This window comes from Melanerpes formicivorus, unplaced genomic scaffold, assembly GCF_026170545.1.
Source record: "Melanerpes formicivorus ecotype bairdi unplaced genomic scaffold, bMelFor1.0.p_v2 SCAF_8, whole genome shotgun sequence".
NCBI classification, from domain to species: Eukaryota; Metazoa; Chordata; class Aves; order Piciformes; family Picidae; genus Melanerpes; species Melanerpes formicivorus.
The window spans coordinates 10,610,466-10,637,225 of NW_027142360.1; the positions used below are offsets into that span (position 1 = coordinate 10,610,466).

The window sequence follows — 26,760 nt, forward strand, 5'->3', positions numbered from 1 at the left end:
ATCTGTGGCCCATGAATATCTGATGATTTGGTGAATCTGTGTCAAAGCTGTTCCAGAGTCATTCAGAACCTCAGGATAGAGGTCAGGATAGACAACAAAGATGCCTAGTTGCTGGTGATGGGCATGGGAGAGATGGGCAGGGTAGGGCTAGGAAGCTGCTTACCTCACACTTGTAACACTTCATGTGGAAGTTCTTCTCCAGCGCTACCACACGCACAGTCTCATCCTTTCCAGGCTCTGGCATGATGGGCTGGCTGCAGACCGAGCAGCGGGGAGCGTACTTCCTGCAACACAGGGAAGAGAGCATGACCCACTGCAACCATCTGCTACAGAGTAGCAGCAGAGGAACAACAAAGCACAGAAGTTTAGGTGGGAAAAGACCCGAATTGCTACAGGGTAGTTTGCCAACCCATTTTTAACTTCACCTCCAGCAGCCCATGTGGGCCTCCTCTTTGGAATCATTTCTGAACGATCATGGAGAAGGGGAGAGCTGCCTGAGGGCTGGAGCAAAGCCAGCAGCACTGCAGCCTGCAAAAAGGCCGAGAAGGAAGACCCAGGAAACTACAGGCCAGTCAGCCTCACCTCCATCTCTGGAAAGGTGATGGAGCAGCTCATTCTGGAGGCCATCTCTAAGCACATGGAAGAGGGTTTAGCCACCACAGACTCACAACAGGGAAGTCTTTCTTGACCAGTCTGATAGCCTACAAAGGAATGACTAAGTGGGTAGATACAGGGAGAGCAACGGATGGTGTCTACCTTGACTTCAGCAAGGCTTTGGAGACTCTCTCCCAGAAGACCCTCACAGGTAAGCTCAAGAACAGTGGGTTAGAGGAGTGGACCATAAGGTGGCTGAATTCAGAGGGCTGTGATCAGTGGTGGAGTCCAGTTGGACGCCTGTGGCGTTCCCCAGGGGTCAGTACTGGGTCCAGCTTTGCTCAACATATTCATCAGTCATTTGGATGAGCTCACTGATGACACCAAACTGGGTGGGGTGGCTGACACCCCATCAGGCTCTGCTGCAATCCAAGAAGATCTGGACAGGCTGAGAGCTGGGAAAAGGGGAACCCCCTGAAGTTCAGTAAGGACAAGTGCAGAGTCCTGCACCTGGGCAGGAAGTACACCAGGCACCAGTCCAGACTAGGGGTCACCCTGCTGGAAAGCAGATACATGGAAAAAGACCTTGAAGTCCTAGTGGACAGAGGAGGCTCCACCTCAACATGAGGAGAAACTTCTTTATGGCAAGAGTGACAGAGCCCTAGGACAAGCTGCCCAGAGAGGTTGTGGCATCTCCTTCTCTGGAGACTTTCGAAACCTTCCGGGATGCATTCCTGTGTGACCTGCCCTAGGTGATGCTGCTCTGGCAGGGGGGTTGGACTGGATATCTCAGGAGGTTCCTTCCAACCCCTAACATTCTGTGGTTCTTCCAGACCCCCCAGAGCCTGCTCTCTCCATACCTGTGGTAGTCATTCACACAGTGAGGCTGGTTGGCCTGGTCCACAATGAAAGAGGAGCCCTCAAGAGGGGCATGGCACATCACGCAGGTGAAGCACTGGGGATGGTATGAGTTACCAGTGGCCTTCAGCATCCGGTCTGTGATGGTCTGTTTGCAGACACTGCACTTTTCCAAGGTTCCCTGAGCCCAAGGGAAACAAGGGAGACCCATTAATCCAATTCCCCATGCCTGGGAGGCTGCCCAAAGACAGGCAAGATGGAAGGAGGATGGGAAAGCAAGAGAGAGCAAGCACAGCATGCTCAGCTCTCTCCAGCAGCTTCCAACCCAGGGACTCACAGCATAGCAGTCCTCACAGAAGGGCTTCTCATCCACATTGTAGAACTGCTGACCCTGCAGCTGCTTCTCACATTTGAAGCAGGTGAAGCATTCCACATGGAAGAGGCAGTCCAGGGCCCTCACAGCTGGCTGGGTTCGTGACAGGGGCTTCTGGCAGAAGCCGCAGAGCTCTGTCGATGGAAGAAGAAAGGGATTAGGAGAGATGAAAGCCCAACAGTCTTGGCCCTACTGCTGCTTTTCACCCAGGGAACGCACCAGAAGTAGCAGCCTCTGCTGGGGGTGGATGCTCCATGTCCTTCATTAGTCTCTGGGTCAGCCTCTCCAGCTCTTCTACTTCCTTCATGGTCAGACAAGAATTTCCCCTGGGTGGATCTGCACTAGAGCCTGTGGGTCTGTGCTGAAGGAAGAGGAAACATTCAATCCCAAAGCACACAAATGGACAGACTCCTTCCTGCCCCTGTCCCTAAGGAACCTACTTGTCCCAGTCTCTCCCTAGAGAACAATCTGCTCTCCACTGTGCTTGCTTCTTCCTACCTTTACATGCAGTCCTGTCCCTCCACCACTGTCTCTACTCACATCTCTCTTCCCGATGGCTAACAGCTTCCCATAGCCTGGGACAGACCCTCCCTCCTCATCCTCCAACTTCACTCCCGGTGATACTCTGCCTGTCCAAAGACACCAGGGCCATGGCTCTGTCCCTTACCATGCTTTTTGAAGGAGCAGGTTGTTCTGTGGGACGTGGCTTCTCCTGCACTGGGGGTCTTTCCTTCTGCTGCTCACCGGTGGAAGTGGGAGGCTGTGGCTGAGCAGAGGGACCAGAAGGTGAAGGAGCTGTGAACTGAGTGTGCAGGGAGGTAGGGTACCTTGCAGAGTTTGACTGAGCCGTGGGAACACCACCACCTGGTTTGGTCCCAGACTTTGGGGAGCCAACAACATGGGGTGGGTTGAATTTAGGGGTAGGCTGAGCAGGAGGGAGAGAGGGGGGTGGAGGGACTGGTGCCAGGGGTTCCTTGCGTTGCTGTGGGGCTGTCCATGGGGTTGGGGCAGGGTTCAAATCCACTCCACTTGTCTTTGGAGTGAACTTTGAAGGAAAGGAATGAGGAGTATCTTTGGGTGCAGATGGTATTTCCACACAAGCTTTTGGGGCTGAGGGTTTCTCCAAGTGACTTGTGGATGCTGGAGATACCTGTGAAGGGAAGCAGCAGAAATGGGCAGTTATCAGCAAGGTATAAGAGCAAACATTCTGTCTGCAGCAGTCAGTCAGCAGCTACTCCAGACACACAATGCTTCAAGTTCCCACACTGCTACATAGTTGGCAGTCCTGACAAGCTGCAAGATCTGGGGCTTCTGCTCCTTCACATATACTTTGTGCTCACCACCTCTGTTCAGCCAGCCCCTCGCCTCTCTTTCCATCTGACATTCTGGAGAGCTACCCAGGATGTGAAGGGATTGTTCTCCAATGTCATCTAACATTACAGTGACTCAATCTGAAGATCAGTACCAAGTGCCAAGTACCTATCCCACCATCCCTGAGGAAGAAGGCAGCAGAGCATGCTACAGAAATAGCCAGAGAACTATAGGTCTCCCCTAACACCAGCAAGTTTTGACACTTTGGACTGTGGCACGGATCTGTTCCCTGCTTTGAGCAGATAGCAAGTTGGTAAGGATGGACAGGGCAGTCTCCAAGGCCCACAAACAACAGGAAAATGCACAGCCCAAAGAAACTCAAGAGACAGATTCAGGTGGGAAAAGAAGCCAGAAGGCCTCTAGTACAACACCCTGCTTCCAGCAGGGCTACCTCCCAAGCTAGGTCATGTTGCTTGGGGCCCTGTCCAGGTGATTTCTGAAAATCCCCAAGGATGCACATTCCCCAGCTTCTCTGGGCACCTCTGCCAGTGTTGAGCCACCCTTGGAGCAGAAGGGGTTTTTTCTGCCCAACAGGAATTTCCCTTGCTGCAACTTGTGTCCATTGTCTCTTTTCTCTCTCCTGCCCTCCTTTGAGTACTGCAGACTGAAACCAGAGCCCTGCCTTGGCTTTCTCTCCTGCAGGATGAGCTATCCTAGCTCTCACATCATGTGCTCCAGCCCCCAGTGACCCTTTGCTATTGCATCTAGTTTTGTATTCCTCCGGGGTTATTAAACTGGGGAGCCCAACTGGAAAATGTCCTCCGAGATGCAGCCTTGCTAGCAGCAACGAGAGGAGGAATCGCCACCATCATAATCATCACCGTCGTCCGCCTTACGGCTGCCAGCGTGCGGTTGCTGCTGTTGCCACAAGGCGGCGCTGTTGGCCCGCACTCGCCGCCCACCTGAGCGGCGCTGGTCCCCGGCGCGGAGCCGTGTCCTGCTCTCCCCGGTCTCGGGGCTTCCCACTGCGGCGCGGAGCGCCGCGCGTTGCAGAAAGCTGTCCCAGCTCACAGAGAATCACAAGAAACTATACTTTCCCCGACCTCACTCACCTGTGGGGGAGGTACCGTGCTCACAGGCCCTTCATCAAACATTGGTGGAGGAGGAGGAGGAAAAGCTTCATCGGGGGCCGGCGGAAAAGGCTCCTCAAAGGGCGGGGGGGGTGGGGGAAAAGCACAATTTGCAGAGAAACTTTCCTCCTCTCCAGGTGGGGGAGGAGGTGGCAGCGGCAGCTCTGTGGAGAGGAATGAGAATAAAAGCAAGTTTGGAACATTTCTTACTCCTAACCCCAGGATGGGTTTTGAAGGTATTACAGTGAGTACATCCTCAGTACCAGGGGACCCCCAGCATCCCTCAAGGACAACTGGACAGGCTGGCTTTCATCTTCTCCAAAGCTATTTGCCATCACAAACTTTCCTCAGTTGTATAATTGGGAAACATCTTTTCCCACTCCTCTCACTCTTTGGTTCCTTCCCAGCTCTCCTGTAGCCTCCTCCTTGAGGTACTGGAAGGCTGCTCTAAGCTCTCTGGAGCCTTCTCTTCTACAGGCTGAACACCCCCAACTGTCTCAGCCTGTCCCCATAAAGGAGGTTTTCCAGCCCTCTGATCATCTTTGTGTGTTCCATGTCCCTCTCATGCTGAGGGTACCAAAACTGGACACAGTGCTGCAGGTGAGGTCTCAGTGAGCAGAGGGGCAGAATCATCTCCCTCATCCTGCTGGTCACACTGCTTTGGATGCAGCCCAGGACAGGAGCATCAGAGAAGGATCAAACTGAATGCATTCCACTCATGACTGTTTTTCTGTGGTTCATGTGTACATCAAACACCTTGCTGGCAGCTGTCACCTGATGGTGACACAGCAGCTTAAGGCAAATGGCTGTACTAATCTGTCAAGTTAGCTCCTCCATCCATGGCTTTATAATGAAGGGAAAAGTGGAGAACACAGTAACCAACCCTCCACTCACTGCACATGGAAAACCAATTTTTGATATCATCTGCCCACTTTTGTACTTCAGCTGACATGTGTGTCACTCTGAGACCTTCCAACAGACACACCCCTAATCTACACAAGTACAGAAGAAAAATCAGAGCCAAAATGGGACCTTGGATTATAGACACAGGGTTCCAAACAACAATGTAGGAGAAAGAGGTCACCAGAGCTAGCTGGTACAATTCCAGCAGACAGACTCTCCACCATGCTGAGGCCCTCATGATGCAAGAAATGGGAAAAAAAGGCTCAATAACCTGTCTCCTCTGAGGACAGAGCCAGCCCTACCATCAGGTCAGCTGCACACTAACAGCATGCTGCCCTAGAAAACATCAGTGGTGCACAGTCTGTGCTAGGCAGCAAGAATAAAAAGAGCTGAAAGCAGCAGTCAGCATTATCTGAGCATGTGTGCCCTGGCTGGGGCGCTCCCTGATGGAATCTGGAGGCAACACGCAGCATCAGGCATTAACAAAACATCCCTAGAAAAATTTCCCCTGGCCCCATGCTAAGCAATTCCAACTATGGAGCCACATCACCAGGAACCTTCTGCTTCTTAGAGGACCACCTCACCACCACCAGGAAAAAAACCCCACACCTGAAACAAAACACCACCCCAGCACTCCAGAAAAGAGAAATTAATAAGAGGGGAAAACACCCCAAACACTTCAACCAACACCAAAGCCCCCAAAAGCCAACATAACTCCCCCCTAAACAAAGCACCCAACAACAACAAAACCCATACACCACCACCACCACCATGAGCAAACTTAACCAAACACCCCACTCTAAAGCAAGAGGTCACTCTGCACAGGAAAACACTCCCAACCCAAACCTCCAGCAAAGTGTAAAACTCCACAAGCTGTACCAAGTCTCACTTCCTGTTTATGACTGCTCCCACCCTTTTTTCACACAATTACTTCTTCCTCCCCAGCTCCAGCAGCAGGGATGGGAACCGCAAAGTGCACCGGTAAGGAAGGATCTCTGTGGTCAGAGACAACCGACTTGGGCTGAGAGGGATTAACAAAAACATGACTCATCACCAGCAGGGTCCAGTTCCCCATGACAGACGTGCTCTCAGACAGCCCAGACAGAAGCTGGCTGCAGTTACACAACTGGGTGCTCAGGGAGTACTGCTGCAAACGCTCTGCTGCGTCGGTGCAAGGCAAGGGCTGCCCTCCTGCCTCCCTTCCTAACGCAGATCCCTCCCTCCAGCCTTTTGATCTCATTTTGGACCCTGCCAGCCTCTACAGCAAGAATCTGCATCACAGCAGTTGTGACCCTGTTGTCATGCTCAGCCCACTGACAGACACATCCCAGGTATTTGGAAAGGCATATTCCTACCTGCCATGCCAGCCCTCACTTACCTTCTACCAGCTGGGACGTGGACACTGATGGAATCTCCCCCACCTTCCCTATCAGGGCCTGCTGGGCACCAGCTCCAGGAGGTGGGGGCAGTGACGACTCTGATGGACCTCCAGCCTTGAAGGGGTTCACCTTGGGTTTAGGGGCCACTACAGGTGCAAACTTCTTCTGTGGGTTGTAGAAGGAAGGGGTAGAAATGTTGATACTGACTGTGGCTGTCATGCGGGTCCCTGGGGCACCTGGGGAAGCCATCTTCTCAGCACCTGGCAAGTGAAAAGAGGAAGGAAACCTATATGAAGTCAGCTTTGGGCCACAGTGGAAATTAATAAAGAACATAATAAACAGAAGGATACAAAAGATTAAGCTTGGCCAAAGGCTAAGATGCCTTAGCAAAGCACAAAGCACTTCCAGGATTGCCACTGGAAAAGGGGGGGGCACAGAAACTGCAGACAGCTTGAAGGAGCCAGCATGCTCACCACTTCAGCTCAGTATGGCATCAACCACAAAGGGGGTCTTGCCACAGAGAAACTGAGCTCTGCTGCATGAGAACTCTGCAGTCAGGCCTGCTGGAGAAGCCAGCTCTAGGGCACCAGCATGAGCATTGGCCACAGCACACCCCGAGCCCCACACACACTTTCCCAGAACTGGAATTGGCATTTCCTCTTCTCCACTTCGAGATAAGGCCAGCTGGTTCCTCTTGGCCCAAGCCTGTGACATGCCCCCTTTGCCCCTAACCCTGGCACACCCCTTGCATCCTCCGTCCTTTCACAGGCATCTGCTGCAGAGGCGCAATCGGCATCACAGCCCTCTGCTCCCCGGACCTAGTCTCCCTGCCCGAGCGGGCTGGCAGCAGCTGCCAGCATCTCTCAAGGCTGCGCCCCGCCTGCTCTGCCGCCGGTGGCAAGCGGCCGCTGCTCGGCTGCCGCCCGCCGCGCCCCCGGCCCGGCCCTTTGGCTGGCAGGGGCACAGCCAGCACCTCTACAGCCGGGGCTCGGCCCCCTCCCCCGGGCACTGCAGCCGCAGGCCTGCGCCAGGCTGGAGGCGGCCCAAGCACCCCGCTTGCAGCGTGCGGACCCCCTCCACGTACTCCTCACCCCCAGCAGGCTCCAGAGCACGGCCACGCCAAGGAGGCTGCTTCAGGAACTGCGAGTCTCACCACCGAGCAGCACTCAGCGACTGACTGCCTCCAAGCCAGCAACCCCCACGAAGCCAGACGCTTTGTTGTAACGCCTGGCGTGCCTGCCGCCCTCCTAACACCCCGGCACAAAAGCTCTTCCGCCAGCACAGGGGCTCTGTGCCAGCGTTCCAAGCTGGCATGTTCAAATCTGTGCCCCTCCACGCTGCCGACCTCTCTCGCATGGACAGGAACAGCTGCCGGAGCAGACAGCCCTGGTGCCACAAACATCCTCCCACTGTGGCTGCTGCTAAGAGCTGCGTGTCCCGCTCCATGATTCACAGAATTGTTTCAGTTGAAGACCTCTGAGTGCAACCATTCTCTAACTCCACCAAGGCTGGTGCTAAACCATGTCCCTCAGCACCACATCTGAATCTTTTAAACACCTCCAGGCATAGGGATTCAACCAACTCCCTGGGCCTGTTCCAGTGTTTAAGAACCCTTTCGGTCAAGAAGTTTCCTAACATCCGACCTAAACATCCCCTGGGGCAACTTGAGGCCATTCTCTCTCATCCTATCACTTGTTACTAGGGAAAAAAGACTAACCCACACCTCACTCCAATCTCTTTTCAGGCAGCTGTAGAGAGCAAGGAGGTCTCTCCTCAGCCTCCTTTTCTCCAGACTAAACACCCCCAGTTCCCTCAGCTGCTCCTCACCAGATCTGTTCTCCAAACCCTTTACCAGCTTTATGGCCTTCTCTGGATCTGCTTCAGCCCCTCAGTGTCTTTCTTGTAAGTGAGGGCCCCCAAACCAAACCCACTACTCAAGGCGTGGTCTCACCCATGGCCAAAATCTCTTCCCTGCTCCTGGTGGTCACGCTACTCCTGATATAGGATAGGATGCTGTAGGTGACCTGTGAGGTGATTGAGTGCAGCATGGCAAGGTACAGCAACCTGTATCAGCTTCTCTAGGCCACAAGCAACAAGTGGGACAACAGACATGTTAAGCCCACACACTGTGCTTTTATTCCCTTTTGCAGGGCTAATGAGTTGCATGTCCTTTAATAAACTCTTCAGGGTTTTTCAAAAGGAGGAAGAGGCTGCAACATCAAAGAGCATCCAAAAGGCTGTGTTGAGCATCTCCAGCATGACCACAGGATCCACCACGGGAAAAGGCCAAGGCACAAAAGTTAAGTGGCAAGGTCTGTCCTCAATCCCTCAGACCTGTAAAAGCCAACAGACTTGAAAATTAGAAGGGCCTGACCAACACCCTCTGGCCTGCAGCTTCTCACCAAGCCACAGAAGCCATTAAAAGACCTCCAGCCTTTCTTTGGAGACTCTTGCTTTCTGTTCCAGTGTTTCGCTATGACAATGAACCAGCAGCTCCACCAGAACTGCCAGCATTAGGAGCAGAACACCACAGGGATCACATCACTTCTGCTCATGATGCACATCAGGGTTCACCAACATGAAGGCAACTGGCAACTGTGGGACATTGGCTGCTTCACACAGAAGTGCTGGTTTTGCTTTCAGCTGCTGCTATCTCCCTTAACCCAAAGCAGCCTATTTCCCTCTATGCTATGTCATACTGAAAGCCCTTTCTGCTCAGAGCTGTCTCCATCCAGCAGCTGCCCCTGCTCATCCTCACTTCTGTGCACTGGTCCACCTTGACACAGATCAAACAGGTTGAGAATGGCTGGCCTTGCAGATCACCCAGCCCCCCAGCCCTGCAGCACTGCCAATGCCATCTAAGCCTAAACTCACCGCCCACGGGAGTCCTGTCACGCAGTCTGTAGAAGTTAAGGCACATTACACCAGTAGTCCTAACCTTAAATCCTCCTCATCCTCATGTTTTCCCTGAGGGGAAAGAATTTCCTGCCTGCTGCAACAGCATTTAGGATGATTCAAGCAGAACTATGAAGAAATATGTCCCCAAAGGATATAGTCAGGATACTTAGTTGCCTCATACATCATTTTTCTCCAATAGAGGGCAAGGAGAAGCTGGAGGACAGAACCAAGTGATACCTCCCTCAGCAGTAGGGTCACCTGCTGGACCCACCCATGGTGGGCCTGCCTCCTCTTATGGACCCAAACAGCTTTCACCTCTTTGATCCCAAGACACCACACTCAAAAGCTCAGCTCCTTTCCTGGGGTAACAAAAGGAGAAGGACCCTGAGGAAGTAGAGCCAAGAGTTACTCTTCACCTTTGTTGGTTTTAAGTAGTTTGGCTCCAGCCACACAGGCAGCCAAACCAGCCAGCCCAGCACTGCTCTGTGACATGCCATATCTATACTTCCACAGTTCACCAACTTCCTCCCAGCTGACATGGGTCAGAGAAAGAATCACAGGAGGAAAAAACCGAGAGAGTATGAAGCAAACAAACTGAACAGGCTTAGGAAATACGCTTATTTTCATCCTCTTATACAGGCTAATCCCAGAAAGTTTTCCCAGCCTGGCCTAATGTTACAAAGCTTCAAAGAGAGCAAAGTCCTATCAGCTATGCAAGCTGCAAGGCTGAGGCTTAAAACAACCAGGCTGGGGGAGGGGGGACTTCAGAGCTCCAATGTTCTCTTACAGATGCTGAACTTGCCTCCTCCTTGTGCAGGGAGAGGTAAGAACCTCCCCAAAAAACAAACCAACAACGACCACCCCAACTCAACCAAACAAAAAACCCACCTCCACCACGCTATGCAAACGTAGGCAAAACGGTGGGAAGATCTTCAACTGTGCAAACATTTGTGCCTTCACATTCTCAGGGCACTCCTAGAGAGTCAGGAACTCATAAATTAAACAAATTTCATGCACAAAGAGTCCCAGATTTCTCTTTCTCAAACACATCTGGAAAAAGGCTCCAAGGTGTCTCACTCATCCTTAGGCACACAAAAGAGAGCTTGTTCGGAGAAAAAAAAACCAAACCACCAAACAGGCAGCACCCCCTTCCTCTTCCCCACCGCTGGAACTGTACAGGAGGGTGTAGATGCCTCCATTTCACCAGGAGGCAAGAAAATTCCCTAGATCCCCCACACAGGCGGAACCTCTGCCCTGCGGAACGACAAAAGCCTCCACGAACCACGACTGTGAATCAAGCTGGAGACAGAGATATTGGCAGGAGGTGAACGGGAGCACCCAGCCCCAGGGCTGCAGGCAGCAGCCTTTTTTGGCTACACCACAAGAAAATACTCACCTCTGCGGACGGGGCTCGGAAGAGCGACGAGGGGAAAACGCCGCCTTGAGGGTTCGGCGATCGCGGGGCTGAGCTGCTGCGCTCCCCGCACGGCCCTGCCGCCGCAGCCGCCCTGCCTGCCGCGAGAGGCAGTGCTAAAGCAGAGGTGGGGGAGCTGCTGAGCCCAGCGCTTCCTACCAACTCGCGAAAAAAGCCTCGCCCAGGCAAAGTTGTTTGACCATAAAAGGAGAGAGGCTGCGCGAACAGCTGAGCTCACTCGCTGGGGAATGTGGCCGGCAGATAAGGGGGGAAGGCGCGCACGGCTAGGGGATGGCTCTGGCCGGGCAAGCGGAGTCGGGAGCCCTCGGCTGCCCTCCTCTGTGCACCGTTTACGGGGAAGGGGGCTCACTGCTCCGCCTGGCAGCGAGCACGGAGAACGAAGCTTTGTCAGCGTTCCCCCCGGCGCTCTCCCGCGGCCTCACCGCGCCGTCCCTCGCCGAGCCCCCGCTTCCTCATCCCCTCCCCGGCCTGGGGCCCGCTGCCTTCCGCCCTCACAGAGCGCTGCTCCTCCCACCTTCCCGAGCTCCAGAGCAGCCCTCAGCCCGCGATTTCACTTCCAGTCGCTGAGCTGGAGTGAGGAATAAAGGCAGCAGCTCTGGTGAGTCAGAGTCGCCGCCGGGCTCTTCTCACGCGAACCAGCTGCGAGAGCATCTGAGCCGCGCTCCTCCCTTCTGCCGGAAATCAGGCAGCGCAGGGCAGCGCCTGTGCCGCTTGTGCTGGCTGCGAGGCTAACGCTAAACTGTTCTACATCAGACGCCAGCCGCTTGAATTGCTTTCATGATTGCCTGTGTTGTACATCGGGTTTATTTTCATCCCAGTGCTGGCTAGAGGTTCAGCTACGCTCACATTACTTGTAACCTAAGCCTTCCTTCTTCGCTTCGTTCCTTCCTTCTTCGCTTCGTTCCTTCCTTCTTCGCTTCGTTCCTTCCTTCTTCGCTTCGTTCCTTCCTTCTTCGCTTCATTCCTTCCTTCTTCGCTTCATTCCTTCCTTCTTCGCTTCATTCCTTCCTTCTTCGCTTCATTCCTTCCTTCTTCGCTTCGGGAGGAGTCATACCAATAAAGACAAAATCCCTGTGCTTGGAACAATCATTGTACTTTGGGATTTGGTCTTAATATTGGGGGTTAATACCCCTACTGTTGCAAATTCCCTGGGGAATTACTGTATTTGGTCATGGTCAGATCTGGGGCTTGTCTGCTCTTAAGGTTTAACCTATTAAGGTAGGTACTTCTCAGAGCTGATAATTTACTCACAGGTGGGTGAGTAAGCCACACATCACCTCAGACTCCCAGTCGGTACTGCTGCAAAATGCTCACCTTAAAGAGCTATGCAAAGAGGTTCATCAAGAGTTGAGAAATCCACTGTAAACAACTCTTCAATTTTACAAGCTAGGGTTGTACAAAGAGGTAATATATTAGATTGGACCAGTTGAATAAATTGGGCCTTCTGTGAAGTTTTTCATTCTCACATACCATGTGAAAATGTCACCCATAGCAAGGTGTAGCACTGAGCTTCACTCCTTACATAGCTGCATGGATTCCACTGTGGAACCACTAACCAAATTCTGCAGCATTGTAGCACACCTTACACAATCAGCCTGACCTCGGGGTACTCTGCCACCGTTCCCTGGACTAGCCCTGACTCCAGAAAGAACAAAGAATACCTTGTACTGAGATTATAAAAAGTGCTGAAAGGATGTGAACTAACTAAATCTGTGCTCTCATGCCTTCTGGTCACATCCCCGTAAGCCCAGGTGCGTTGTGTGTTTGATGCCACACAAACATGGTGATGTTAAAAGCTTGTGAAGGCAGAACACACTCTGTTAGGCCTTCTGTACGAACTCTTAACTATGAGGAAACAAATATGAACCAGAGAAAGTGTTTAGCAGGTTGGATGTGTGAAAGGCAGAACTCTGCAAAACATCATGACATGCAGGGGGAAACTTTACCCTGCTTTCATGCTTGCCATAGAGTGGATTTAAAGTTTGTATTTTTGTAATCAGAAATGAAGATGCACCAGCTTCCCTGTGTTATTTCTGATTCCCCTGGAAAGGAAAGAAAGGTCTCAACCTTCCTTCGTGCAATTCTGTATTGGAAGAATAGACACTTTACTGCTGTAAACTGAAATTAGTGCCTTGAGATCACAGAATCATACAAATATTTTGGCTGGAAAAGACCTTTGAGATAAGAGCCCAAATATTCTGTAACTCTGGCAAGGCTGATGCTAAACCATGTCCCTCAGCACCACATCTCTGCCTCTTTTAAACACTTCCAGGGATGGGGCAGCCTATTCTAGTGTTTGACAACCGAGGAGTTTCTTCTAACATCCAATCTAAACCTCCCCTGGGACAACTTGAGGATATTTCCTCTCATCCTGTCACTTGTTACTGTGGAGAAGAGACCAACACCCACCTTGCTCCAGCCTCCTTTCGGGGAGTTGATGAGAGGCAGAAGGTCTCCCCACAGCCTCCTTTTCTCCAGACTAAACAACCCCAGTTCCATCATCTGTTCCTTATAGAACATGTTCTCCACACCCTTCACCAGCTTCGTTGACCTCTGGACCTGCTCCATTACCTCAATGTCTCTCTCAATGTTGTAGTGAGGAGTCTAGAACTGAGCACAGTACTCAAGGTGGATGCACACAGTTGTAGTCAGTCTCATTAGCTGAAGCAAAATATTAGACCTGAACAGGCATTAAGCTGTCTGGGTACAGCAGGTCTGCTCAGCTTGTTGTGCCAGCCCTTGTGATTTCTGGAATTAGCAGCAGTCCTCTGCATAAATCATTTTGGCTGTCCCCATGCCATGGAAATAGCCATCTGGTGTGTTGAAGGATATTGTGGTATGAGTGCACCATAGAATGGTTTGGGTTGGGACACCCAAAGGTCATCCAGTCCAACCTCCTGCAGTCAGCAGAGACATCCTCCACTAGATCAGCTTGCTCACAGCCTTGTCCAGCCTGACCTTGAACATCTCCAGGGATGGGGCTCCAACTACCCCCCTGGGCAACCTGTTGCAGCGTTCCAGCACCCTCATGGTGCAGAACTTGTTCCTAACATCCAATCTAAATCTGCTCCTCTCTCATTTCAAACCATTGGCCCTCATTTCAAACCTGCATTGTCACTTTGCAAACAGTCCCTCTGCAGCCTGCTTATAGCCTCCTTCAGGTCCTGGAAGGCTGATCTAAGCTCTCTCCTAGCTGAACAACTCCAGCTCCCCCAGCCTGTCCTTGTAGTAGAGGTACTCCAGCCCCCTAACCATAGGTGCAATGACAGCCCAGTCCAAAGCAGATTTGGGAGGCATTTAGACTATGCAGTTCTATCTGGGCTCTTTTTTTTTGGAGTACAGGAAGCAAGCCCCAGTGCCACTAAATCAAAGCTTGTTCTTAGACTTCATGGAACTCATTTCAGAGAGATTCATGGAGCCAGGTATAAAGTATCCTCATTATAAATTCAGCCATGTCAGGCAATGAGTAAATACAGAATAATGCCATCCAGAAGTGGCATGGGAAGTTAATGCACTGAGATGAGGATTATGCTAGCAGTGGTTAGATGCCTATAAAATGAAAATACACATAGAGGTAAGAGAAGAAATTTAAGCCCTTGAATGAAAAAGGAGGAATGTTTGCATGAACACTATCAAGGAATTAAACTTGTAGGACAGAAGAATCTTACCTGAATTTAAGAGGGTTCAGGAAGCTGCAGATGGGAATCTTTGTGTTCCCAGTAGGCTTTAAGGTATAAGAAAGCACTCCAGATGCTGGGCAGGATGCTTTAGTTGTCTCAATAACACAAAATGTCTCTATCCACTCCAGCAGATCAATTAGTGCCATTTTATCTCAGTGGGAGCTGGTTAATAATTAGTGATGCCATGGGAGAGCCTCTGTTTTCCTAATCAATGTAAAGTTCTGACTCATATCTGTGTTTCATCTCTGACACTTCCTTAATCATCTAACCTTTGTTTAGTCCAGCCACATCTTACTGATTCATGCCAAGCTGTTGCTCATAAGCTTTCCCTGGTCAGGGCTACATTAATACTATATCTGTGCCTGCTGGAATAGCTGGGAATGTATCATGGATCCACTTGGGTCCCTAGGCCAAGGGGTTCAGGCCCACACTGTGCAGGATGAGGGCCACCTGCAGCAAGCTGTCTGACTGATGGACTTGATGTACCCTGGGAAGGGCTCTCCTAGGATCCGTTGTGCTCCCACAGCACAGCCCTCTCCTGCCATGCTCCAGTCACGGTTTAGCACCAGCTGGCAATGAGCACCACATGGCTTCTCCCTCACTGCCTCCCACTCCCTGCCCTGGTGGGATGGAAAGGAGACTTGAGAGAAAAAGGTAAAACCCCATGGCTTGAGCTGGAGAGACTTTAAAAGAGCCCAACCCTAGAAGAAACAGCAGCAACATCACTACTGATGAAATCATGTATACAGCACAACTGGAACACACCCCTTGACCTATGTGTGTTTTCCCTCCTGTACACTGAGCATGACATCAGCATGGCACTGAATCATTTTACAGCTACCTGAAAGGAAGTTGTAGTGAGGAGGTGTCAATAATTTCTCCCAAGCAAAAAAAGCAGGAAAAGAGGAAACAGCTGGAAAGCCATCAACTGGATTTAACTCCATTCCCCACTACTCTTTGGGCCAGGCCATTCAGCCATTTTTTGCTCAGCAAAGCATCCACTGATCCAAACCATAAGCAGCCAGTTTCTCAGGAAGGTTCTTGTAGGACAGTGTGCCAAATGTGTGACTGAAGTCCAGGTAAACAACATTCACATCCTCATCCACTATGTGAGTGACCATGCTGTAGAAGGACATCATGTTTGTAAAGCAGGCTTTGGGAATCTGCACTGACTAGTCCTGCACATGTTGCATAAGGCACTCAGGATGATCTGCTCCATGGCCTTCCCCAGCACCAAGGTCAGACTGACAGGTCTGTAGTGCCCTGGGTCCTCCTTGAGTCCCTTCTTGTAGATGGGTTTCACATTGTCCAGTTTCCATCCAGCTGGGACCTCCCCAGAATAGAATAGAATAAACCAGGTTGGAAGAGCCCTTCAAGATCATGGCGTCCAACCCATCAACCAATCCAATCCACCTAAACAACTAACCCATGGCACCAAGCACCCCATCAAGTCTCCTCCTGAACACCTCCAGTGATGGTGACTCCACCACCTCCCCAGGCAGCCCATTCCAATGGGCAATCACTCTCTCTGTATAGAATTTCTTCCTAACCTCCAACCTAAACCTCCCCTGGCGCAGCCTGAGACTGTGTCCTCTTGTTCTGGTGCTGGCTGCCTGGGAGAAGAGACCAACCTCTGCCTGTCTACAACCTCCCTTCAGGTAGTTGTAGAGAGCAATAAGGTCACCCCTGAGTCTCCTCCTCTCCAGGCTAAGCAGCCCCAGCTCCCTCAGTCTCTCCTCACAGGGCTTGTACTCCAAACCCCTCACCAACTTTGTTGCCCTTCTCTGGACTCGTTCCAGCAAGTCAACCTCCTTCCTAAACTGAGGGGCCCAGAACTGGACACAGTACTGGACACTGGACACAGTTAGCCAGGGCTGCTGGGAAATGAGGGAAAGTAGCTTGGTGACCACTTCCAGCAGATCCCTCAGGTGTTTGCCATCAGACCCCTTAGACTTTTGTGCATCTAAGTGGTGCAGCAGGTCACTGATCATCTCCTATTGGACTATGTGGGCTTCATTCTGGTCCCCATCCATATCTTCCAGCTCAGGGGCTGGGGATCCAGGGAACAATTGATCCTGCTACTAAAGACTGAGGCATCGAGTCCCTCAGCCTTTCATTCATCCTTGACCACTGCTCCCCCTGCATCCAACAAAGGCCAGAGACTCTCCCCAGTCCTCCTTCTGTTGCTGATGTCTTTGTAGCAGCATTTCCTGTTCTCTTTAACACCTGAAGCCAGATTAATTTCCAGCTGGGCTTTGGCCCTTCTCATTTTCTCCCTGCAGAATCTCGTGACAATCTTATGTTCCTCCTGAGAGCCCTGCTCCTTCTTCCAACAACCACAGACTCTTCTTTTCTCCCTAAGCAGCAACCAAACCTCTCTGTTCAGTCTTGCTCTCTCTTCCCCACTGACTCAGCTTTCAGCACATGGGGACAGCCTGTTCCTGCAGCTTTAAGACTTCCCTCTTGAACAGCATCCAGCCTTGCTGCACTCTTTGGCCCCTCAGGGCTGCCTCCCAAGGAGTTCTGTTGACCAGTGTCTGAAAAAGGCTAAAGTCTGCCCAGCAGAATTCCCAGGTGGCCATTCTGCTGACCCCCCTCTTTACTTCAGCAACAATCAAGAATTCTCATTTCATGACCACTACGCCCAAGACAGCCTCCAGCCATCACATCACTCACAAGTCCTCCTCTGTTGGCCAAGAGCAGGTTCAGCAGGGTGCTTTCCTTAGCTGGCTCCCTCACCAGCTGTGATCTTAAAGGTCTCTTTCAACAAAACGACTCTATGGTTACATGAATATCCCAATGGCTGCTTTTGTTAAGCTATCCTGGCTCTGGCCTCTCCCAGCCTATTGTGAGAATTAACCCTGTTCTAGCTGAACCCAGAACAGTTCCTTCCTCCCTCCCTCCCTCCCTCCCTCCCTCCCTCATGCAGGGTGTTACACCTGGCACAGATTGACAAATGCCACAGCTGCTGCTCCTGCTCTTTGTGGAGGCTGTGACATGTGCAGAACTGTCTTGCCTCTGACCAAATGGCAGTTTCACCTTGGAGTGCCTCAGACCCACTGCAGGATGCATGTTGACAGCTGGGTGCCAAACACAGAGAGCTGCACTAGAGACAGCAGAGCCTCCAGTGCTTATGAGCCCAGTCATCCTCCTGCATCTGTGAGACTGGCACACAGTCAGGAATGCTATTTGCAAAGGTCATGAATTCTTCTGGAGAAATCACTGAACCACCCAGGACAGATAACTGGTGTCTGTCTGCTGCTTCCCTTCAAAAGTGACACTGCTGTGCAAGGCACCCTTTGGAAGTGTCCCTCTCAACAAAGGGAGCTGTTCAGCAGCTCCAGAGAGCTCCCCATTGTGAGAGCACGGCCTGGCACACACACATACACGCTGCAGGAGGTCACATGTGTGCAGTGAGCTTACACCAACTGAAACACTGCAACAGGCCAGAAACGGTACACAGAAATTCCCCAGACTTGCCGTGCCAGCAAACACTTCTGATGAGGCAAACATGGAGCAAAGGATTTCTGGGGCATCACCTTTACCATGCCATCAGAGTGGGCAGGCAGCCAGGGCATCAGGGGGCTGGACTGAGGGAAGCAGCTCCATTTCCAGCAGGACTGTCAGGTCTTTCCTAGGCAAAACCAGGACAGGGGCTCCTGGGCAGGAGATGCAGCTGCCAGAGGAGTTACCTCTGCTGTTTCCTTGTCTCCTGCCACTGAGATCTCCTGCTAAGCTCTGCTGCCTCCATCTGCTTCTTGATGAGCCAGCAAGCCTACAACTCCATGGCTCCTGAGGTTTGCTCACTGTCAGGCTTCCTCCCCCTCACTCCACTCTCCTCCACCTCCTGCTTGGTGCTGCTGGGCTCTGTGCCTGAGGCACAGGGAAGCAAGCAGGCTGTCCTGGCAGGTCTCTCTTGCCCCAGGTGAAGAATGAGCTGTTCAGCAGCTCTGGAAAACTGAGCAGCCAACACCTGGAGAAGGCAGTGGGATGCAGCTGAAGCAGGGTGGGTGACTAGGGCATGTCCATGTATGTAGCTGAGCATGGATAGGGGTCAGGGTCCCTTCTGCTTGGAAAACACTCATTCCCACATTCTGAGATTCCCTTGCTTTTCCCCCAACCACATGCCCCACACCTTGCCACCAAATGTACAGTAAACCACAATGTGAACAGAGCTTTAAGAAGGTGCAGCTCCTCAAGCCTTTGCTTTCCAAAAGCAAGAGATGTGGAACTCTAGGATGTTTTCTGCAGTTCCCAGGTTTAGCTCACCTGGCTGTCAGCAGGTTTGTGAGCTAATTTACTGCCAGCATGAGTAAGAGGATGAATACAGACAAAAACCCTTTGACTGTTCCTGCAGCAGAGCAGGTAGATATACCTGAAGTACCTGAAGGGCCTGTAAGAAAGCCTGGAAGGGACTTTTTACAAGAGCTTGTAGTGATAGGATGAGAGGGAATGGATTGAAGCTTGAGGAGGGCAGATTGAGACTGGAGACTAGGAAGAAATTCTTTCCAGTGAGGGTGGTGAAGCACTGGAACAGGTTGCCCAGGGAGGTTGTGGATGCACCCTTCCTGGGGATGCTCAAGGCCAGGCTGGATGAGTCTTTGAGCAACCTAGTCTAGTGGGAGGTGTCCCTGCCCATGGTAGAGGGTTGAAAGTGGATGATCTTCTAGGTCCCTTCCAACCTAAACCATTCCATGAATCTGTGAATCTCTGGATTCGCATTCTCCAGAACAGCAGCAGGCCTGACTTGATTCCAAACCCAGTTTGAGTCAATGCTGATTAGCCTGCTGGCAGAAGCTGTGTGCTCCATGTTAGATGGCAGAGGACACTTTCTGGAGATGTTTTTAGCATGGCAGCCATTCTGTCAGTGCAGGAGCAAACAGGTTCAGTTGCTCTTTTGCTTCTGGATACATTCACTATTCCATACCCAGGCATTCAGCAGAGGACAGACACACACCAGCTTTTAAAATCAGAAATACTTTCTTTGTCCAGACTGGATTTTAAGGCTTTGGGTATTTTTCTCTGTTTTTATTAAGATGTGGTTAACTCCAAAACCACAGTGCAGAAAATAACCTTTCTTTCTAAAACAGTTACCTACAGCTTCTGTGAGTGTCTAGTCCCCCATTTCCAATATATCAAAGGCAGAGTGAGGAGGTGACAACTGATATTCTGTAAGGCTAAAAATATTGTGCCTTTTTACATAACACTGGGAATTTAACAGCACAGGAACTGCTTGCAGATTATGTTTAAAAATGCTGTTTGAGCAACACCACCAGTATAGATCCAAGTGGCATTTAGGAGAAGTCGCTGCTGTGTGTTTCACTGTTTGGAAATGAGACATTTGGTAGGGAACTAAAGAAGGGTTTAAAAAAAGGCACAGTAAGGCTCAGAGCACATCAGAGATGTCTGCACCCTCAGATACACCTCACACTTTATATGTCACTGGTGATGTGTTTTCGCAGTGCATACCCCATACCATCTTTGACCAGCCAAAGCCACCTCCTCAGACCTGCCCTCTTGGCACTACCCACCTGATGGGGAGGAACCTGTGCACTCAGTGTGACTGCCAGAGATTAGCAAAGTTCCCTTTCTCTAACATTCCCAGAATTAGGTCCTTTTTTGGATTCCTCATTTGTTAGCACCTGCTGAGTCCTTCCTGGCAGAGAGGGATCCCTTATCTGTGATCTCACTCATCTCCCCATTTAATATTCCACTGGAAAAGCCCCAGGCCATGGCAGGAGAAACTAGAATTTCAGATCACGGCCCAGCATACCTCCAGTGCCGTTCCATGTGAGCAGGCACTTGGCTGATTCAGACACAAGGGCCAACGAGGATGCAGAATAGACTTATGAGATGCTCACCAGAATGGTGTTGCTGGGTGAAGTTTGTGACAGATGAAGCAGGCTAGACTTGCTAATTCTTTGCTCCTGAGCTGCAGTTCCAACGCTCACGATCACGTGCTGTAGGTCAGTGTGCTGCAAAGGCCTCGGTGAAATGCTGACAGAACCAGCCACACCACCACAATTCCAGATGGCAAGTTCCTTTTCTAGGTCTTCTGTAAAGTCTAGAAAAGTGAACTTTATGAAAGATGAGATCTTCCTTAATATATATATAGCACAGAACATGACACTTCTGCATGACTGGGGGGGGGGGAATCAAACATGGGTGAAGATGCTGAGAGAACGTTACAGAAATCTGCAAACCAGCAACGCTGTTCCAAAAAGCCATGAGGCTGCAAGTCCCCAGGGTAAGGGAGAAAAGAATGGTGAATACTGAGCACCGACCATTCCTCTGTGTACCCAGACACTATGTGTTGTAGGAGTGGTTGTATTTGAATAGAACACCCCCAAACAAGGGAGGGCACACACCAGGGCCCTTGCAGCAAAGCAAGGCTGCTGTCTGTCGTCGCTGCTAGCCCACTTGCTGGCCTGCTCTTTATGTGCCGAGCTGCCAAACCTCAGCACCTGCAGAGATTCTTACAGTTTGTTTCAGAAAGAGGTAAGGTATCTGACTAACATCAAAGTACTTCATTCCTCTGAGAAAGAGTGTCCTTAATTTGGGACACTCCATCAGTTTCCAGCAGATGATGCCAGGATCTCCAAAGCATGTGTCTGCTTCAGGAGCAGAGGCCAATCTGGGAACTCACCATGCAGGGGAAAAGGGGGGAAAAATGTTTTGGTGCTCACTGTTACCCCTCTTCAGCAATGTGGAACAAACCATCCAGGAGGAGTTTTAGATAAATTGAGTAGTTCTGCCTCAGCATGGAACTAATATGCTCTCTCAAAGTTTTTTATGACCTCTGGGTGCAGGCAAAACAAGATCACATTGGCTTGCATGTGAGTGGAGGTAAGCATGAGTTTCTTTCACAGCATGTAATGCAAACATCCTACACTCATATCTCCACCCATCAGCCTTTCAAAGGCTTCAGTTGATTCACCACAGAACCCAGCCTTCCATTTCTGTCAGATAAGGTAAACCACTTTCAGGATCTGAACTACATTGGCACTGCTTTTTTCCTTCTTTGAACCTCATGAAAAGTCTGCCTCCTGCACCAAAGGAGCTCTGTATAAGAGAGAACAACTGCAAGAGTCATTTTTGCTACCTCATTTTCTTTTCAGCCCATATGAAAATCCTATCAGTAGCTAATACAGGTTGATGTAGAATTGAATCTTGTGGCATCTACCCCATTACATCTATGGAACAGTTACAAAGATCTCTGCCAGAAGCAGCATTTACTGGGGAATCCATACTGCCATTGGCAGGAGGCCAGAGGACCAGCATACTGAAGCACCAGTCCCCAGAGGCTGAGCCCTGCCTCTATAGACCTTATACAGAGACTATTTTAGTATACATCTCCTGCCCATGAACTGCACAGACCTCTGCATAGTGTCCACAGCTGAAGACACATCTTGCAAGAAGCATGGAGGAAATTCTTCCATGTCTTTCTGTGGTCACAGTTGGTCAGGCCACAGGATTGTAAGTAAGGGTTTCAGAAAGGATCCAGAAGAGGTGAATGACCATTTTGTTAGAGCCTTTTCCTGAGAGGTGAGACATGGCTGCCAACGAGACCTCTGGGGACAGGAACTGATGTTGATGAACAACAGACAGGAAGAAGACATTTGAAGTCATCAGGGGCTTGGCAATGTTCACTTGAAAGGGGAACATTAGGTAGCCAAATTCACATTGGAAATTTTTTCCATTCTCCCTGTTTTAAATGGCAGCTATGGGAGACTACAGGGGCACAGCACCCACTGTGATAGCAAACATACACTGAAATCAGCACTTACTAAACATGCCTTGTACACAATTCCTACACGAGATGATCCCTGCAATACTTAAAACACTCCAAGCCTATCAGAAAGTGTATTTCAAAACAAACAAACCAATTTCTGTTCTGTCAGATCCCTCCTGCACCCTGCAGCAGCAGCAAGCATGCTGTTGCTCAGGAAGAGCAAAGACAGAAACTGTGGGGGACAGTTAGATTTATGCTCTGATTTAGTCCCTTGTTCAAAGATTCAGTCCTGTCACTTCCCCTCCTACTCCTATTCTTGTATCAAACCATGTGTTTCTTCAGAATGGAAAACAGCTCCTGTTTTCTTGTGCCACTGTATGAAACTTATTTTAACCAAGGTGAGGAAGTAAAACCAGAAACTCTTCCCTGATGATAAGCTCCCTATTGCATGGAACCTACTGTACGGAAGAGCCAAGCAACTGTGTCAAAACCAAGAGTCTTCCCAACTTCAAATGTGAATGAAATTTACTTTAAATATGGAGATTTATGTACTCAAGGTCCATAAAAAAATAAATGTGTGAATAAGAAGCAAAAGATGGTGAGGAGTTTGATTAAAGTGATTGTGTTAGAAAGAGCAGACAAAGCACGGCCATAGCTGCTCACAGGTAGCTCTTCCAACAGCGAAGTGCTGTTGCTGCCAAAGGAAAAGTGAAGCAAGCTTGTGGCATCAGGACATGTGAGACAGCCACAAGACAGGCCAGGAGCTCTGCAGAGTGAATGAATGGACACCTGTGTGGAAAGGACATTCCTCCTTCCCACTTCTCTCTCCCCGCTGTGCATGCCTAACACTTGCCTCGCAGCAATGTGGGTGCTTGCCAGATCCCTACATAAACTAGCACCTCACTAAAGCAGTACAAGACAAACCCATCAAGAACTGGAAAGGCAGGGCAAGCGCTAAGACTTGCTCCCTGAGGCCAAGTCAGAGCAGACTGATGTAGCTGATACTGTAACTTAATGAAAGTAAAGCCACCTGTGCACTTGCTAGGGCCTGGGGAATGGCTTAGAGTTTGAGCCATCATGAGAGACTAGCTAAAGCAGCATGCAGGGGGAACCAAGTAAGGAGAGTCAATGAGATTACCTGCAATCTTCACTGAAAAGGAAACCACAACAGAAACACTCAGAGTGAAGAAAGGAGTTTCACAGAGGAACAGATTTAGATTGAGGGGGTGGGTAAAGGGGAGGAGGGGGGCATTAAACTGAAACTATGAATCTCTCTGGACAGAGGAAAAGAAGTTGCTCACAGCTGTCTCAGCTACACATATTCTCAGGCTAGGATGAGATGTAAATGCTCCTTGGTAGGGTTTGTGGTGGGACTCCTGAGGACAGTTGTCCTAATCACAAGAGACTGTGGATGACAAAGGCTGGCTGGGCAGCCACTAACTTAAAAAAATACTTACCTGACACAGGCCTTGGGTCTTCCCATTCCAATTTCCTTTTGTTTCCCCTTGCATTTAGCCCTGGAAGTCAACATGGATCTGCTGTTCACAGATGTTGAAACACCTCTGGTTAACATAACGTTCCACAAGATCTATGGCTTCCCACCATTTATCCAACTTAGTTTTTAAGAGTTGGGGAAAAAATCATTCATGAGTCATTCAAAATGAAAACTGATAGATTTGGAACTATATACCTGGAGGGATCCTACAGACAGGCTGCAGAGGGACTTTTCACAAGGGTATCTAGAGACAGGACAAGGGGAAATGGTTTGAAGCTGAGGGAGAGCAGGGTTAGACTGGATCCTATGAAGTTCTTCAATATGGGGGTGGTGAGACACTACAATAGGCAGTCCTGAGAAGTTCTATGATATAGAGAAGCTGTAAGGAGGAGCAAAATAGGGGAAGAATTCTAGCTGTGGGAAGGCTTCCTCCTCAGTGGAGATCTAATGTGCTGTACTGTGGTAAGCATTAGAACACCAGAGCAGACTGGGCTCAGGCGCCCAGACAGGATGGGACTGTGATCCCTCAGTAGTCATGTTCACTATACTTAATAATCTGCAATATCATGAAGAAAGAAAAAGACACACCTGCATATAAAAAGACACACCTGCATATATTCAGATACTGCAATGCTTTTTTTCTGCCAGTGTCCTTCCTACATAAATTTCAGTTTGTAAACTGAATTTGTGAGTAGAGTTCTGCTTACTGTTTCAGAGGGTCAGGCAAGATATTCTAGGTGAAGTACATGGGTTTTTCTTCTTTTAAATGTTTTTTCTTTTACCTCCCTTAGGTGGACTGTAAGTTGTGAATGGGAAAATGAATAAGCTTACCTATTGCCCACCACTGCTGTTACTTAGGGCTGTCCAATTGACTTGAGTGACTTGTCAGCAATGCAAGACAAAATCTCAGTTTTCCAGGCCTGAGGATGAGGGCACCATGGTTCATTTGGGACCAGCAAAATTCAAATTGCTCTTACTAGAGTTTGGTGAAAAGAAGCTGGTGAGATCAGTGAGATTTCTGGGGGGAGGGAAGCCCAAAGGGACAGGGAGAAATCATGCCAAGGTGGAAGGAGCAGAGTGAGGAGAGTCCGTAGTGCTGGGAATGTGGGACGGAAGGACGCTGCCTGTTGCTGCTGCTATCAGGTGAGGAAACATTCGGGCTGTGAAGATGCCAAACCTAACAGCGTCTTCTCCACCTGCAGAGATTCCTCCTCGCTGCCATGTCAGCGGGAAGGACGCGGGAAAGGCCTCAACCATCTTCCACAGGGCTGAGCTGGCTCCTTTCACTGTTTGCAGGGCGCCGAAGGGAGGGGAGGGCAGCGTGGCACATCTGCGCCCCACGCCTACCGAGTCCTTCAGCAAGCCTCAGCTCCTGGGAGCTTCGGAAGGAGCGAATCAGAGCGGGAGCCACTCTCCACTCCCCGAAGCCCTTCATCGGGGCCGCTCCGCCGACCGCAGCCACCTTAGCCCGGCTCGATGGCAGCAGAGGAGCGTCCCGAGCCCGCCCCAGGAGAGGCGGCCGCACAGCCGCTGGGGGGGCTGCCGGTAATCGCACTGGCAAGTGTAATTACCAGGAAACCGCCCCGACCGCCTCCATCCGCGGCGCCGCCGCGCCCCTCACGTCTTCTTCCGGGGATGCTCCCCTCCCACCTCCCCCCGTCCCCACCTGCTCGTCCCCCACCCGGCCTGCAGTGCCGCTCGCCGCTCACCTGTGCCGCCCCCACCCCACCCCGCTCCGCCTGCTCCACCCACCGCCGCCCGCCTTCCGCGGCGCTGCCCGCACCAGTTCACCGCCGTCCCGGCTCTCGCTCCGGTCTGCCCGCCGGCCCCGTCCCGCCGCTCCTCGAGGGCGGACGGCGCGGCTCAGCTCGGCTCGGCCCGGCCCAGCCCTGCCTCGCCTGGCCGCGGAGGCCGGCAGCCAATCGGCGCGGTGCTGCCGGGCCGGAGCTGTTTACCCAATCTCAGCCCGCCTTCCCGTCGGGAGCCGCTGAAGGGGGGAGCGGGCAGAGCGGGGCACGGCGGCGGCAGGAACGCGGCGGTGGCGAGCGAGGAGCCGCAGGGGGAGTGGAACAAAGCGCGAAGGTGCGGCGGGGGCAGATGACAGCCCGGCCCGCGGGCTCCCCTCCTACCTGCGTCGCACCGGCGGGGGCCGCTCGGCGTTAGTACCTGACCATGACCCCCCGCCGCCGGTGCCGGCTGGGCCACCTCGGCGTTTCCCGCTGAAGGGACCGGCTCCTTTCCCACATCCCCCGCTCCCGTTCTTCCTCCGCCTCCTCGCTCTTGAGGCTGTGCCGCCTCTCCCCGGAGCTCTGCCGGAGTGATGGGCTGCATCGGATCCCGCACTGTGGGTAAGGCATTGGCAGGGGACGGCGCTAAGGGGATGCTCAGGCAGCCGCGGCCCCCGCCCGTGTAGCGGCACGGCAGGGGTAGGGGCGGGTCGCCCCTCGCAGCCCCCCTCCCGGCGCCGGTCCAGCGCCATTAGCTGCTCGACGCTGTGCCTAACCCACCTCTGCCCCGGTCCCCTGTGGCGCGGCGGGGCGGGCAGGGCGGCAGGGAGCCGCCGAGCCCCAGCCGCTGGCCTAGGTGCTGGTCAGCAGGGACGGAGAGAAGGAGAGCGGGGCTGCGGGGCATGCCTGGAGCAGGAGGGAACGTCTCTCCGTGTCACCCGTGGCGGAAGGTCACAGGACATGTGGGTCAGTGCGTTGCCTCCGGAGAAGGGTTTGGGTGCGGGGCGTGCCTCCCGAGGCGGGAGCGGGCGGCCGGCCGCTGCTTTTTTTTTTGCTCGTCAGCCGTTTATTGTTATCCGAGGATAGATAATATTGCATGATCCGCACGTCTTCTTCTGCCCCCCTTCCCCCTACGTAGACTTCAATGGAGAGCAGCAGACCAGACCGAATCCCTTCCCTCTTGCAGAACCATTGCGAGTGGGAGGACTCTTATCTTTTCCCTGGTCCGCACACATTTTACAGCAG

General features: G+C 51.6%; 2 protein-coding genes across 7 annotated transcripts in view; one reads left to right on the forward strand and one right to left on the reverse strand.

Annotated features, from left to right (window-relative positions):
* ZYX (zyxin) overlaps positions 1 to 26,121 on the reverse strand; it is a 28,148-nt gene extending 2,027 nt beyond the window's left edge. Inside the window, exons 1-8 of one of the 5 annotated variants that reach the window (XM_068142076.1) lie at positions 25,918 to 26,121; positions 6,548 to 6,808; positions 4,249 to 4,430; positions 2,493 to 2,975; positions 2,045 to 2,186; positions 1,790 to 1,959; positions 1,455 to 1,633; positions 164 to 284 (exon numbers count right to left, since the gene is read on the reverse strand). In XM_068142076.1, the coding sequence (XP_067998177.1) occupies positions 164 to 284; positions 1,455 to 1,633; positions 1,790 to 1,959; positions 2,045 to 2,186; positions 2,493 to 2,975; positions 4,249 to 4,430; positions 6,548 to 6,808; positions 25,918 to 26,119 (1,740 nt within the window). In that variant the 5' untranslated portion in view covers positions 26,120 to 26,121. Of the gene's footprint in view, positions 1 to 163; positions 285 to 1,454; positions 1,634 to 1,789; positions 1,960 to 2,044; positions 2,187 to 2,492; positions 2,976 to 4,248; positions 4,431 to 6,547; positions 6,835 to 10,842; positions 11,256 to 20,422; positions 20,626 to 25,571; positions 25,651 to 25,917 lie in introns of those variants that run through there. The other 4 variants (XM_068142078.1, XM_068142077.1, XM_068142079.1 and 1 more) reach the window with 4 other exon arrangements.
* The window catches only part of FAM131B (family with sequence similarity 131 member B), a 28,209-nt gene continuing 27,476 nt past the window's right edge, over positions 26,028 to 26,760 (forward strand). The window contains exon 1 of one of the 2 annotated variants that reach the window (XM_068142081.1): positions 26,028 to 26,136. In XM_068142081.1, the coding sequence (XP_067998182.1) occupies positions 26,109 to 26,136 (28 nt within the window). In that variant the 5' untranslated portion in view covers positions 26,028 to 26,108. Of the gene's footprint in view, positions 26,137 to 26,459; positions 26,482 to 26,760 lie in introns of those variants that run through there. The other variant, XM_068142082.1, reaches the window with a different exon arrangement.